This window comes from Ursus maritimus, assembly GCF_017311325.1.
Source record: "Ursus maritimus isolate PB19 chromosome X unlocalized genomic scaffold, ASM1731132v1 scaffold_X1, whole genome shotgun sequence".
Classification (NCBI taxonomy): domain Eukaryota; kingdom Metazoa; phylum Chordata; class Mammalia; order Carnivora; family Ursidae; genus Ursus; species Ursus maritimus.
The window spans coordinates 40,871,059-40,887,403 of NW_024423319.1; the positions used below are offsets into that span (position 1 = coordinate 40,871,059).

The following is a 16,345-nucleotide window of genomic DNA, read 5'->3' on the forward strand; positions in this document are numbered from 1 at the left end:
CCGATGTGGGGCTCGATCCCATAACGCCGGGATCACACCCTGAGCCAAAGGCAGACGCTTAACCGCTGTGCCACCCAGGCGCCCCAAGTCTTTCTTTTTCTTAATTGTTTTTCTGTTTTCTGTCTTGAATGTAGTAGTTACACAGTGTTTGAATGAATTAATCAATAAAGGAGGGGTCTCCATAGTGTGATTAAGTATAAGTATTTCTGGAGGAAGGGTTGTAAAGAATGCCACGTGGGATCCAATTTGTAATCTTCCCAGTGTTTTGAGTGAAAAGTGACCCCAGGGATCCTTTGTGACTGGGTACGCTCTTTCCCTGTGGTGTTCATTCTGCTCTCACAAAGGCTAATAATCCGAAGAATCGGGGAACTCTTGTAAGGATTCTTGTGGCCAAAAGGGAAATGGAATCTTTTGAAAATGTAACACAGGTATTATCATGGCACTGAACTTTAAAGAAACGGAATTTAAGAGTTGTTCTAAAGGAAGCTTTAGGGACCTAAATCTATTGCATAAATGTAGTTCAGCTCTTTTCCCTTAGTCTTCTCTTTTCTTTTTTTTTTTTTTAAAGATTTTATTTATTTATTTGACAGAGACAGCCAGCGAGAGAGGGAACACAAGCAGGGGGAGTGGGAGAGGAAGAAGCAAGCTCCTAGTGGAGGAGCCTGATGTGGGGTTCAATCCCAGAACGCTGGGATCACGCCCTGAGCCGAAGGCAAACGCTTAACGACTGCGCCACCCAGGCGCCCCTAGTCTTCTCTTTTCTAACTTCCCATTGGTTTCTTTACCTCTTTTTCTACCTTACTATTTTAGCTTATTCTTTTTTTTAAAAGATTTTATTTATTTATTTGAGAAAGAGAGGGAGAGAGCGCAAGCTGGGGGAGGGGCAGAGGGAGAGACAGAAACAGACTTCCTGCTGAGCAGGGAGCCTGATGTGGCGCTTGATCCCAGGACCCTGAGATCCTGACCTGAGCTGAAGGCAGACGCTTAACTGTCTGAGCTACCCACATGCCCTTTAGCTTATTCTTAATTTTTACTTGCTCAGACTCCTTAATTCTACTTCATATCTGTCCTCTGTGGGTTCTTTCAACCCCCCTGCCCATAGTCTGATTCTTTCTACACTTTGGGAATATTTCCGAATTTCTGCTTACAGCCTGAATCTTTCCATAGTTCTGGGAATATTTCCATTTTTCTACCTATAGTCTCATTCTTTCCATGGTTCTGAATTTTTGAAAGTGAGATTCTGACCTATGTTATCCCTGCTTGGCTAGAGCTTTCTATGCCAGACCCTTGTATAGGCTGCCAGTAGTATATGAGATGGATACCGTACTTCGGATGCCCACCCTTGTCCAAATCAACTGTGAATCAGGAGCAAAGGACAGAATTATTGGGATAAAGAAAGAGTATCTGAGCTTGATCATTCAGCAGGAATGGAGTAGGCCAGTTTCCCTCTGTATAGGCTGTGCATGTTTTGTCAGGCAGCGTGATTTATGTATTTATCTGGTATGGCCATTAACCTGAAAATATTGCTAATTGGGAAAGCAAGGCTAATGTAAAACAAACAATTGTGTACATGTTATAGTGTATTTTTATAACAAATTTCTTGTTACAGAAGCAGCATCTATTGATTACCAAGAATATTTGAAAACACAGAGAACCAAAAAGAAGAAAATATTTGCAATCCCCACCAGCCACAGTTTTCTGTGAATTGTTCTTTAAGTGCTCAGTGTGTAGGAAAAACCAAAAGTGCTATAGAAGTTCAGAAAACCAAGGGATAATTGTGGAGTAGAAGAGAAGTGGGTGACAAATATGGGGGAAGGAAGAATGTGAGTTAGACCATGAAATATAGTGAGGATTTCGTCTAGAGAGGGCTAGGTATTCTGGTAGGGGTACGGTGGAAAAAGACACACAAGAGAGAGGTCTGGGCTGTAGATGAAACTTTGAGAGGCTTTCCCCTATTAGACTGGTGAAGATATATGCCTAGTAGGGGCTATATTGTAGAGAAACATTATGCACTATAACAGAGAAACAGGGACTCTCCCCTACTGATAGAAATATAAATTGGCAAAATCTTTTTGGTTGGGCGGTTTGGCAAGATATATTAAAATTTATAGCGTGCTGACCCTTTGATCCAGAAATTTCTTTTCTAGGAATTAATTACACAGATATATTCATGTAAGTATGCAAAGATATAGATGTACAGAGAGTTTGTATAAGATTGCAATTATTCTTTCCTTGGAAGCTTAGTAGAATTTGTCAGTGAAGTCATCTAGGTCTGGAGGTTTTTTTATGGGGAGAATTTGGGGGATTGATTCAATTTCTTTAATGTTTATAGGTCTGGTTAAGTTGTAAATTTTCTTTTTCTACACACATATCCAGGATTTTTAATTTTTAGCAGAAAGGTTAATCCAGATGTCTGGCCTGCTATATATCACTTCATATTACAACAGTGATGCGTACAAATCCACACAACTTTGAGTTCAATTTCACATTTTAAAAAATGCTTCTATAGCTTTTATCCTGAATGATCAAGGACTAAATAAAATAAGCCTCTCATTTCCGACTAATGTGCATTTTATTTTCCAGCTACAACATCAACGACGACCACCACCACTGTCACCACCACCACCACCACTACCACAACCACCAGTGGCTTTACCTTGAACTTAAGGTCACTGACATCATCTGGGATTAATAACATTGTTCCAGTCGGTGTTAATTCCGTACCGTTTACTTCAACTGTTAAGTAAGCTTGTTTATTTGAAAATTTGTGTGAATTTCATCTTATTTATCATGTACAAGGTATAATTTGCTTGTGTAGCTTCAGAATAGTGTTTGAAAGTTAGGTAAATGACACATTCGAAGGAGCAGATAAAGGATTTCTGTAGCTTAGGAAGTGGACTGATTAATAACGCACCTTTGTTTTAATACCATTATAATACTATTATTACTATTACTAATAATAGCTAACATTTACTGTGCAATTACAATATGTTTAGCAATGTGACAGTGCTTTACAAACATCATATCATTTAATCCTCACAATAACTCTATGAGGTAGGTGCTATTTTTGTTCCCATTTTATAGACGAGAAAACTGGAGCACATAGAAATTATACTCTGCCCCTGGTAATGGTTGAGCCAGGATTAAAATTCAGGCAGTTGATCTCCAGAGGCTGTATTCTTAGAATCTATGCCATGTTTTTCTCCAATTGTTTGTTTTTTTTAATTAAACTTTTTATTTTGAGACCGTTGTAAATTCACGTGCTTCTAAGAAACAATACAAAAAATTCTATGTGTCCCTTCCCTAGGATCCCCCAATAATAAAATCTTGAAATGCTATAGGTACAGTGATGCGATCAAGATATAGAACAGTTTCATCAGCACAAGGATCCTTCCTGTTGCCCTTTTATAGACACACTCACTACCATCCCCTCCTTTCCCTGACCCTTGGCAGCAACAAATCCGTTCTCCATTTCTATGATCTTGACATTTAAAAATGTTACACAAATTAGTCCTATATTATATGATCTTTGGGGATTGTTTTTTTTTTCTGATCATACTTCCTTGAGACAAGTTTGTCATGTGCATCAATAGTTTGTCCTTTTTTTATTTCTCAGCAGTAGTCCATGGTATTGTAGATGTACTATAGTTTATCTGTTCACTTGTTGATGGACTTGTAGGTTGTTTCCAGTTTCTGGCTGTTATGAATAAAGCTGCTAGGAACACTTTTGTACAGGGTTGGTTTTTTTTTTTTTGTGTGAATGTAAGTCTCATTTCTCTGGGATAAATGCCCAGAGTGCAGTTACTGGGTGGTATGGTTGTTGCATGTTTATTTTTTTTAAGGTAATGCCAAATTCTTTTCCAGAGAGGCTGTGCCATTTTACACACTTGACAGCAATGTATGAGGGGGTCCAGCTTGTCCACCTTCTCACCAGGATCTGGTGTTGTCACTATTTTTTATGTTAGCCCTTCTAATAGATGTGAAATGTTATCTCATTGTGGTTTTAATTTGCATTTCCCTGATGACTAATGATGTTGAGCATCTTTCCATGTGTTTATCTGCCACCAGCATATCCTCTTTGGTGACGTGTCTGTTCATGTCATGTCTTTTGTTGGTTTTCTACTTGAATTTCTTTTTTTAATTCCAAGTGTTGAGAGTTTTATATATTTTAGATTCAGTCTTTTGTCAGATATGTGGTTATAAATATTTTCTCTAAATCTGTAACTTGTCTTTTCGTCTTTTTAACAGGGTACTTTGCCAAACAAAAACTTTTAATTGCTGAGGTCTAGTTTATCAATTTTTCCCTTAATGGACCATGTTTTAATGTCAAGTTTAGGAGCTCTTTGCCAAACTCTAGATACCAAAGAGTCTCTACTTTTTCCTAAAAATTTTATAGTTTTACATTTTGCGTTTAAATCAGGAACCACTTTGAGTTAATTTTTGTATGAAGTGTGAGTTTTAGAGCAAGGTTCATTTTTTTTTTGTCTTGGGTGTCCATTTTTTCCAGCATCATTTGTTGAAAGGCAGTCTTCAACTTCCTCCATTGAATTACTTTTACACCTTTGTCAAAAATCAATTGGACATATTTGTGTCAAATATTTCTTCTGCCTCAACCGATACAATATTTTAGGATTTTTCCTCTTTAGCTTAATGATATGGTGAATTACATTGATTGGTTTTCACATGTTGAGCCAGCCTTACATACATAGAATATATTCGACTTGGTCATGGTGTATTGTTTTTTTATACATTTTTGGATTAGTTTGCTGGTATTTTGCTTGAGGACTTTTATATTTAAGTTTATGAGAGATATTAGTCCATTGTTTTGGTTTTTTTCATTTTTTATTCTGTCTTTGGTTTTGATATGTGGATGATACTAGCCTCATAAAATGATCTGGGAAGTATCCTCTTCTGTTTTATAGAAGGAATTGTATAAATTGTATAAAAAATTGTGTTTGTTAAATGTATGGCAGAATTCTCCAGTGAAACCTCTGGGCCTGGATATTTCTTTTTTGGGAGATTTTAAATTACAAATCAATTTCTTTAATGGTTCTAGAACTAGTCAGGTTATCTGTTTCATCTTTGATGAGTTTTAGTAGTGTGTGGTATTCAAGAAATTGGTTTGGTTTTCTAAGTTGTCAAATTTATGACTATAAAGTTGTTTGTACTATTTGCTTTTTGCGCTTTTATTTATTTTTTTTTTTTAAAGATTTTTTATTTATTTATGTGACAGAGAGACAGCCAGAGAGAGAGGGAACACAGCAGGGGGAGTGGGAGAGGAAGAAGCAGGCTCATAGCGGAGGAGCCCGATGTGGGACTCGATCCCAGTACGCCGGGATCACGCCCTGAGCCGAAGGCAGACGCTTTAACGACTGCGCCACCCAGGCGCCCCACGACTGCGCCACCCAGGCGCCCCAGCTTTTTGCGCTTTTAATAGCTGTTTCATTTCTTATGTTGGTGGTCTGTACCTTTCTTTTATCAATTTTATTCATCTTTTCCCAAAGAAGTAGCTTTTGTTTCACTGATTATTCTCTATTGTTTTTGTTTTCAATTGCATTGATATCTACTATTTATTATTTCTCTCCCTCTGATTGTGTTGGGTTCATATTGCTTTTTCTAGTTCCTTGAGGTATGAACTTAGATTGTTGATTTGAGAGCTTTCCCTTTTCCTAATGTAAGCATTTAATGCTATAAATATCCTCACCATTGCATTAGCTGTGTACCACATACCTTTTTCAAAAAAGATTTTATTTATTTATTTGAGAGGGAGAGAGCGAGGGAGAGAGAGAGCGCACATGAGTGGGGGGAGGGGCAGAGGGAGCCGCACAAGCAGACTCCCCACTGAGCGGGGAGCCTGATGTGGGGTTTGATCCCAGGACCCTGAGATCATGACCTGAGCTGAAAGCAGATGCTTAACCCATTGAGCCACCCAAGTGCCCCTGTGTACCACATGTTCTATTATGTTTTATTTTCCTTTTCATTCAATTCTGTCCACTTCTCAAATTTCCTTTGTGAATTCCTCTATGACCCATAGATTATTTAGAAGTATGTTGTTTGATTTCCAAGTGCTTGGAGACTGTTTTCTTTCAATATCGATTTCTAGTTTGATTCTATTGTAGTTGGAGAACATGCTCTGTATGACTTGAGTCCTTTTGTATTTGTTCAGATTCGTTTTATGATGGAGATAGAGTCTTTCTTGGTGGCTGCTCCACGGGCATCTGAAAGTTGTATTTTCTGCTGTTGGGTGGAGTATTTTATATATGATGATGAGTTTCTATTTCATTGTATTTTCAGATCTGTATCCTTGCAGCTTTTCTCTGTATTGCTTCTTTCAGTTGTGGAGAGCGGCAGTTTGAAGTGCCCAACTAGAATTGTGGAATCCTCTGTTTCTCCCTTCAGCTCTATCAGTTTTCCTTTTTGTATTTTGAGGTTGTACTGTTTGGTTGCCTACATGTTTAGGATTGTTGGCCTTCCCTGGTGCTTTGATGCCTTTATCATTGTGCGATGTCCCTCTTTGGTAATTTTCTTTGCTCTAAAATTGACTTTATCTGCTATTAATATAGCCATCTCTTTTAAAAAATTAATCTTGCATGTATATCTTTTTCCATCGCTTTACTTTCAACCTATTTGTGTCTTTGTATTTAAAGTGAGTTTCTTGTAGATAGCATATGGATGGATCATAATTTTTATCCACTCTGCCAATTTCTGCTTTTTAGTTGGTATATTTAGCACATTTACATTTAAGCTAATTATTGGTATGTTAGGGCTCAAGTCTGCCATTTTATTATTTGTCTTTTGTTTTTTACTTTTGTTTTTGTTTTTCTTTTTTTTTTTAATTTCCCTGTGGGATATTGATACATTTTTTAGGGTTCCATTTTGTTCTATTTTTATAGTGTTTCTCATTATATTGCTTTGTATAATTTTACTAGTTGCTCTAGGTATTACAGTATACATATGTAACTTCTAATGGTCTAGTCATGTTGACATTTTACCACTTTGGTAATTCTATTTAGCTCCCTTAACTCTTCTTATCTTTTAAGTTTAATTGTCTCAAGTATTTCCTCTGTGCCCCTTGAACACCACATTATGTGGTGTTCTAATTTTGCTTCAGCCATCAAATATGACTTTAAAAATTCATGAGAAGTAGGATAGTCTATTATATTTATCCTTTTTGTTCATTTTGACTTTCTTTCCTTTAAGAAGTTCCAAGCCTTCTGTTTTCATTTTTTTTTTCTGATTAGCCAATTTTCAAGGGTAGGTTTGCCAACAACAAAAAATTTTGCAAGGGAATATCTTTATTTTCTTTTCATTTCTGAAGGACATTTTCACCAGATAGAGAAGTTGTGGTCAACAGTTTTTTTTTTTTCTTTCAGTACTTGAAAAATGTTGTGACACTTCCTTTTAGCCTCCATGGTTTAAGATGAGAAATCTGATGCCATTCGAATTGGTATTACCTTTTAAGTAATGTGTTGTTTCGCTCTGGCTACCTTCAAGATTTTTTTCTTTCTTTATCTTTAGTTTTCAGAAATTTAAGTATTATGTGTCGTAGTGCAGATTTCTTTGAGTTATTCTGTTTGGGGTTTGCTCAGCATCTTGAATTTGTAGATTTATGTCTTTTGCCAAATTTGAGAAGTTTTCACCTTGATTTTTCAGAATACTTTTTCAATCCCATTTTCTCTTTTCCTCTCTAATCAATCATCCTCCGATGGTAAGGATGTTACCTGTTTTATTATTGTCCTCTAGGTTCTTTAGATTTTTTTTCCTTTTTGTATTTTTTTTCTCTTTGCTGTTCTGTAAATTCTATTGATCTACTCTCAAGTTTCCTTGATTGTATCCTTTGTCATCTTCACTCTTGTATCAAACGCTTTTTTATTTTTTGTTTTTATTTCAGTTATTTTAGTTTCCAGTTCTGTAATTTCCATTTGATTGCTTTTCATAACTTCGGTTTCTTTGCTGAGATTTTCTAGTTTTCATTTGTTTCTAGAGAATTCATAATTGCTTATTGGAGCATTTTTTGATGGTTGCTTTAAAATTCTTTTCAGAGAATTCCAATATCTGATACCTCTCACTGTCAGTGCCTTTGGATTTTCTTTTCACTTTTGAGTTGTGATTTTCCTGGTTCTTGATAGGACAGATAATTTTCAGTTGTATCCTGTACATTATGTCTATTATGTTAGGGGACTCTGGGTCCTATTTTAATTTTTTCAAATGAAGTAATCCTTCTCTTGGGGTGTAGTGCATTTGTTGGGTGTGTTTATATCTTCAGCTTCCTACTAGACCTTGCCCATACCACCCCAGTACAAGTGAAGTACTGACTCATACTGCCTCAGTGCAGATGAGTGGTATGGAAGTTCAGCTACCCCTTCAGCCCTGCTGACTCATTCTGCATGAAAGTGGGGCAGTGGGTCACACCACTTCATTGCCGCAAGTGGGGATGTAAGCTCAGCCCTCAGCTGGGTCCCTGGGACCCCAGAAGAAGAGGAAGTGGGGGACTAACTCATACTGCTTAGTTGCTGCAGGGTGGAGGCAGAATTTCAGCTTCTCTTTGGGCCCCAGTGGCACAAAAGGAGTGAGGAAGCAGGATATCAACTATTCTGCCTCTTATCACTTCATTCAGCCTCTTGATGCTGGTTTGGTGTGGAAGCTTAGCTCCCTCCTGGGCCTCACTGACATAGGCTCTGGGGAGAAGGGGGTCAGAGTGCTGACTAGCCCTGCTTTGCCCTGCCTCATTCAGTCTTGATTTTTCCTGTAGGTATGGAGGTTAAGCTCCCCACTGAGCCTTGCTGACACCAGGGGTGGTGGGAAGTGGAGTCCTTACTAGCTCCAGCTTGCATTACTTTGTTCAGTCTCAGTGATGGCAGGTGGGTAGAGAGGTTAAGCTTCCTGTGGTCCCACTGACATTGAAGACAAGTGGTGAAGCCTAACGGTAACTAATCCTTTCTCGCTCTGCTTTATTAAGTCTTGTTGCCGCTGGGTGGGTATTTAGATTCAGCTTGTCATTGGCCTTCGGTGACAGAACCCTGGTAGAGGAAATAGAACACTACCTGCCTGTGCTGAGCAGAGAACTGATGATTACCTCTCTGCTCAGCCCTGCTGACACTGCCCCAGCAAAGGAATCAGAGCATTGCCTAGTTTTGCCAGTCACAGGCTGGAAAATCAGCTACCTGCTTAGCCTGTTTGATACCACCTGGCAGGGGAATCAGAGTTCTGCTTGGTTCTGCCCACTGGAGGATGGAAGATCAGCTGCCTACTCTGTTTTGTGGATACGACTTAGATTGGGAATGGATCATTTTGACTAAGAGCTATGGGGAGAGCGAGTCCTATCTCTGGCCACATGCATCCAGGATGGAACTTGCATCATGCTGAGCTGAGGGCAAAGGAAGGGAGCAGGTGTGGCACAGACTTTAGCGATTCTTACTGAAATTTAGTAGATTTCTTAATAGATCTTTTTTTTATTTGCTGTATTCCTTTAGGATAATTTCCAAAGATTTTGAAATGGTTGTTTTTAAAATAATCTTGACCACCTGTGCTGATTTTGTTAGGGAGCAGGTCTGAAAAACTCATGTGATATTTTCTTCTCTAAGCCCTATGTTATTCATTTAAAAAATACAGTTATACTTTTAAAAATGTGATCATATGATCTTACTGTATCCTTTTTTTAGTGCAATTGTAACTCCCGTGATGACATATGGTCAGCTGGAGGGTCTGATAAACAAATGGAACCTTGATTTAGAGGATCAAGAAAAGTACTTTCTTCACCAGGCCACTCAGGTCAATGCTTGGGACCGTACATTGATTGAGAATGGTGAGAAGGTAAGAAGATAGTCTCATTAATCTACCTGTATTGTACAAGTATTTTCAAAGTCTCATTAATCTACCTGCATTGTGCAAGAGCACAGACCTGTGTTTTGTGGTAATTTTCTATCCCAATATTGGTGATCAACTGAAAAATATTTTCCTTATGTAATGAGTGTCCTGAATTAGGAAATTGTTCATATTTGAAGTGTATATGAGAAAATTAATATTGCCTTAAAATTACAACATAAATTCAAATATTTACATTATCATATTCTTGTTTTCCTTTATAGATTACTACTTTACACGGAGAAGTGGAGAAAGTGAAACTGGATCAGCAGAGGTAGAACCTTAGACTCCCTAGGTTGAAAGATTAAAGATCGATTTCTTTGTCCATTCTTTTGTCCTTGTTGTAGTTTTTGACATTTATTTTGACACTCCAAATTCCTTTCATCGGCCCTTCCTGTGACTTGTTTTTTCAGGCTGGAACAAGAATTGGATTTTATCCTGTCACAGCAGAAGGAACTGGAAGATCTCTTGACCCCTTTAGAGGAGTTTGTGAAGGACCAGAGTGGGTCTGCTTATCTGCAGCATGCAGATGAGGAGCATGGGAAGACGTAAGTAACTGAATAAAGATCAAGGAATGGGGCAAAACTTAGCTACTTTTAAAAAAAGGCAAAAAGTAGAATTGAAGGGCAGGTAATAAAAATTGGTAGAAAAGGACAAGTTCTTGGAGTTGCCATTTATCAGCTTATTTGGCTGTTTTCCGTTTATCTTTTCAGGATGCTTGAAAATGAAGTAATCATTCTGGCAGTTTTGTTTTATAGCATTTTGTACACTTATTAATCTCAAGCTTATACATGACCACTGTAAAGTTTTTATATTTGTCAAGTTTGTTCTTAAATTAGAAATACAAGTTTTATGTGTGTGGTGTCATAGTACCATGGGATATTTATGGCCTCCTGTTTATATTGACTCTTTTAAATCTAATGTTCATGCAATTGCTTCAGTGATAAAGCACTGGCTATTTTAAAGGCAATTTGTTAATCTGGGGGCAGACTGCATAGCTTTCAAAAACTGAATGATTCTGTCAATGTCTTGGCTGAATATATTTTTGTGTGTGTGTGATTCAGTCTTTTTGTTGATAATATTACCAAGTATCCCTACAGTAACTTTATCTCTCCGGAACTGAAATTTTGTAATCAGGCCAAATAATAAAGTGTTAGAAAAACTTGTCTGAATGTGCTACATAAACCAGACTGAGACCAAATCAGACTCCCTTTGGTAATGGATTACTAGTGAGTTAAGACTGAGCTTATTTTCTAAAGGCTTGCAAATTAACTTTTTTGTAGGTGCATTAAATAGTAAGTATTGCTAATCTGTATGGACCCTAGTTCTATTTCTGCTTTTGTATTTCAGCCTTTATGAATCTTTTTTTTCTCTGTATTGCTTTCTATGCATTCTATCATTTTTTTGAAACTTAGAGACTTATATTTTTGGCCATGAGTACCTAACTGTAATTTGAAGGAATAATTGAAATGTAGTTCTTTCCAGTTGTTTTTATGTAGTCCGATTTATATTGTGATGGAATCTTTAGTATGATCTTCAGCAAACAAGGTAACCAATTACCTTTAAATACTCTGGGACAGAAAGGCAATAGTTATCACTAAATCTCATTGAATCCTTTAATCTTTATAGACATTAAGGTTGAAAAACTCTGATCACTTTAATTCATAAACATATTATTGACTAGGTTAAGCGTGTATGTATGTGTGTAAATAGTTTGGGTGGAAATCTTGAGAATTTAGCCAACTAGTATTTGCTGTGAACTTAGCAGATTTATCTGCCTTTGATTATTGTTAATCTCATTTCTCAAAACATCTTTTGTTGGATGATGGAGTATATTTATATAAGGTTTTACTTTGAAAATTTACGCATTTAAAATCATTGAAGACATCACAGCACTTACTGGATACTCCTAAGCACCGAATAGCTTCTCATGTATCTAAATGTCTTATGAGTTCATTGTAAGAGCTAAAAAGAGTTTTGTTGCTTCAGAGCTCCCCAGAACATTATCCAGAGGGTAAATAGGTGACTATTAAAGTGCCGAGATGGTTAAAAGCCTTCACCTATGGAGTCTTTTTAGAGTATGGTAATAATAAGGTCATGAATGCCACCTACATAAAAATGTGCCATTTGTCATCACTGAGACCTAATTAGAAGGCAGGGGGAATTGGTGCAAATCCAGCTGGCAGTATCATCTTTGTATGTCAGTAGCAAGACATAGCAGAGAAAGCAGTTCTTGTTAATCTCTTTATTTTACCTGTGTTTTCAGTTACAAATTAGCAGAAAATATAGATGCTCAGCTGAAACGGATGGCCCAAGATCTCAAGGACATTATTGAGCACCTGAATACATTTGGAAATCCTGCTGACCCTACTGACCCGGTGTGTGAACTGCTTTATCTATTTAGACAACCAAGATTTAGTATGAAATTAGCATTCTGTGAGTTCCTTTAGCTAGTCACCTTCTCCTGTCCTCTTGTGCTCCTTACCTGCCTCTACAGATATGAACTTTGGGGTATGGTTAAGTGGGGCAAGAAATATTTAGGAGGAGAAAAGGTTGTGAGTTTTTTGTGATTATTCCCAGGAGGGTAAAAAAAAATGACTTTCCTCCCTAAATTTTCAGGGTTTTCTTCCTGTTCTTCACATAGCTAAATAGGTCCCTGTACTTATTTTTTCTCTTCTTTTACTCATTGGCTAATTCATTCTTCCTTTTACATATTTTTCTATGTATTCATATAATTGTGAGGATATATGCTTGGGTTTATTAGGTGTATCCAGGCAATCCTTAAATTATGACTGGGTTATGTCTTAAAAGTTTGATAAGTCAACTATTTGAGTCTTAAAATATATTTTTCCATAGAAACTTTGTTAGATGTGGTTATTAGGTTTCCACCTGCCTTGTAGAATCTACCTACCTCATAACTTAAGTGTATTTTATCATGGGGAAATAAAGTTGAGTCTCCAGTTAGAGAGTTGAGGTATTTTGAATTAATTTGGCCATAAGAAAGGATTGGTACTTTTCCCCTTTCTCTATACTCTAATTAAAGAGCTTATTTCCTCTACCTTTCCTAATTGTCTTAGCAACTAAATGGTAGTTCTTTTACCCTCTCCCACCATGTGGTAAGAGGACTCTCCCATTGTGGGAACTCCCATTGTACTTTCTGCCTGTTGAGTATAATTTGGAGTGGGGCCAGGATCTGGGTAGGTGAGGACAAAGGATATATATCATGATTATTCTCTAGTAAGCTCTTTGTCCAATCATACAGACAGTTCTTTATCTATGTACACATTACTAGCTTTTTTAATTATAAAGAGACAGCACGGTGTAGTTGAGAAAGCATTAGAATTTTATTTAAGTCACTTAATCTCTCTGGATCTTAGCTCCTTCTTTTGCAAAATGTCAAGGGTGGACTTAAATGATCTTGAAGTCCCCTCTAGCTATAAAAATTGTGCCATTCTCTACTTTGGGTGAATCTAAAATTGAACAAAGACAAATATAAATTAGTCTGGGATTATCCATGCTACCATCTCCTTGTGTTCACATAGATGATCAAGAGTTGACAGAATATAAGTTTTCTTTTTATGAAATATTAGCTCACCATTGTGATTATAAAGTCCACAATTATTTTATAAAAGAATTTTTATGCATAAGTAAATACATGCAGATTTAGACATGAGGCAGAGCTGATGTCTAGTCTCTCTGTGTTGAAATAAAATAAGAGGTTTCTGAACAGAGTAAGTAAAAAGGGACTGTAATCCTATCCTTATCCTTTTTCTCTACTTAGCCTTGCTTGGATTGTTTTATTTTATTTTGGTAGTGGGGAGTAAATGGTGTGAGTCTTTTGTTTTTGTTTTTCCTCACAAGGGTGATTGAGATATTTAAGATGAGTGAATTAAAGATAATTGCTGCTCGATAGCAGGACAAAAGAAGCCAGAGATCAGCAACAATTCATCTCTTTTCTCAGCATAAATCATTGGGCGAGAAGCAGAGAAAACATTTGCTGAACAATAATATTCTTGAAGATAATTTATTGTAACCAGATCAACAAAGCTTCCTTACTGTGGGCCATACACCAGGGTAGAAAAAATAGCCACAGTGTTTAACAGTATTCGCAATGATGGGATTTACCTGTTTACTTTTACCATTTGTATGCAGGGGGGCGGGTAGGGGATGGAGTAGAGGGTGGGGGGTGTGGGGGAGATGAGAGAGACCACCTAACACCTAAAATTTTTATTAAGCAGATCCATATTATAGGTCTGTGGTCTTCGGTTACATTTTCTTACAAAAACTCATTGTTCCTACTACAAGTTGTATTTCTATTTGTTATGTTAAAATACACTAGATTTCTGTTTTCATTACATACTGTTCTTTTAAGTGTGGTAACATTTTCATTTCCTCCTACTTTCATTATTATCCTGGACTTTACTAGAATAGTCATCAAAAGTATTCTAAAAAATTTTAAATGTCTAGAGTGTCTCATTACAAAGTTAATACATATACTTACTCAATGTATTATGTTTGGAAAATATGGAAATCTGTGAAGAAAATTAAATCACCTCTATTACCAGTACCCTGCTAATGTATTGGTATATTTCCAAGTCTTTTTGCTATGCTGGTAAAAATTCTTCTTTTGTTTTAAATAGCATTGGAAGCCTACGTATATAGAGTTTTGTATTCTGTCTTGATTTCATATTCTTTCACAGTGTTTTCTCAAAATTTTAAGCATTCTTTGAAAACTTTGGAAATCTTTGAAAATATTAATGACTTTATAATATTTCATTAGAGGTGACTTTACCATAATATATTGAATTACTTTTTTAAATTGGTGGAGAGATTGTTTCTAATTTTTTGCCATTATACAATTGCTCTGTAATGACCAGTTATGTTTAGATTTGATTATTTCCTCTGGATAGGTTCCTAGAAGTAGGATATATTGAGTTAAAAGGTATGAATATTTTAAGACTGCTGATATATATTGCAAAAATTTACATTTTGAAGGGTTGGGTCAATTTTTATTACTATAGGCTGTATAGGAATGTACGTATTTTCTCCACACAGTTGACAACTGAGTATTATCATTTATTAAGAATTGCTGACTTGGAAATCTTGCTATTTGCAACAATATGGTTGGACCTTGAGGGCATTATGCTAAGTGAAATAAGTGAGACAGAGAAAGACAAATACCGTATGATCTCACTTATGTGTGGAATATAAAAATACCAACACCAAAAATACAAGCTCATAGATACAGAGAACAGATTGGTGGTTGCCAGGGGCATGGGTTGGGTGGTGGGTGAAATGGGTGAAGGTGGTCAAAAGGCACAGGTTTCCAGGTATAAAATAAGTTATGGGGAATTAATGTACAGCATGGCTACTATTGTTAATAATACCGTATTGCATATTTGAAAATTGGCAAGCGATTAGATCTTTAAATGTTTTTATCACAAGGAAAAAATGTTTTTAACTACATATGGTGATGGACGTTAACAAGACATATTGTGGTGATCATTTTGCAATATATACACATAGCAGACCATTACATTATATGCCTGAAACTAATAGAATGTTATTTGTCAATTAAACCTCAACAAAAAATTGCTGACTTTATTGAAAGAAGTAATATTTTAAATTTTATATAAGTTTCTTGTCTTGTGAAATGTCTCTTAATGTTATTTTACTTATTTTTGTACTGTAGTAGTCAGTGTCTTATTGAATCACAGGAATCAACTTCTTGACAGTTACAAAATAGTTAGATTGAAGTAATATAAGATGTAATGAACATTACAAATATGAAATAGCAAAAAAAGCCATTAATATTTTATATATCCTCAGTCCATTTCTTACCAAAAGAAATGAAAAGTCACTTCCTAATTTCAATTTTTTATGTTTGTTTTGTTTACCGTATCAGAATAATCATAATCTAAAAATTCTGTATGTGTTTTTAGCTCCGGCAGATCTGCAAGATCCTGAATGCTCATATGGACTCTCTCCAGTGGATTAATCAGAATTCAGGTGGGAGTTTATTTGTATGTGAAGCTGTCTGTTACTGCAACTAGAAAATGTGGTGCAAGTCAGGTTTTGTGCACCATGACCACACTCAAATGAGAACTTGGTTATAGGGGTGTTACTTAACTTACAGTATGTATACATTAATTCTGAAGAACTATAATTGCTTGTTTTTATAAAATGGAGCACAGTAAGAATAAACTAGAAACTAATGAAAATAGGGGCTGTATAGGAATGAGGTGGAGGAGATGGGGACAGAAGCGGGACTCCTCTAGGTATGCCTCTTAACATAGTTTTGATTTTTGGCCCACATAAAAGTTTAAATACTCAAAAAGTAGAATTAAGCCAAAAATACTGGGAAGAAAGACAAATGCTAAAATCAAATATATACAAGCTGAAACCAAACAAACCTACGTAACTATAACATAATCATTCAGCTCAGATAACTTTTGAACGTGGTGTTCTTGATAGTACATTC

General features: G+C 36.3%; 1 protein-coding gene across 2 annotated transcripts in view; it reads left to right on the forward strand.

The window, feature by feature from the left end:
- NUP62CL (nucleoporin 62 C-terminal like) overlaps positions 1-16,345 on the forward strand; it is a 76,449-nt gene that overhangs the window by 37,599 nt on the left and 22,505 nt on the right. For both annotated transcript variants that reach the window (XM_040629394.1, XM_040629397.1), the window contains 6 exons: positions 2,584-2,743; positions 9,663-9,813; positions 10,089-10,138; positions 10,278-10,412; positions 12,131-12,242; positions 15,807-15,873. In XM_040629394.1, coding sequence (XP_040485328.1) covers positions 2,584-2,743; positions 9,663-9,813; positions 10,089-10,138; positions 10,278-10,412; positions 12,131-12,242; positions 15,807-15,873 — 675 coding nt within the window. The remainder of the gene's footprint in view (positions 1-2,583; positions 2,744-9,662; positions 9,814-10,088; positions 10,139-10,277; positions 10,413-12,130; positions 12,243-15,806; positions 15,874-16,345) is intronic.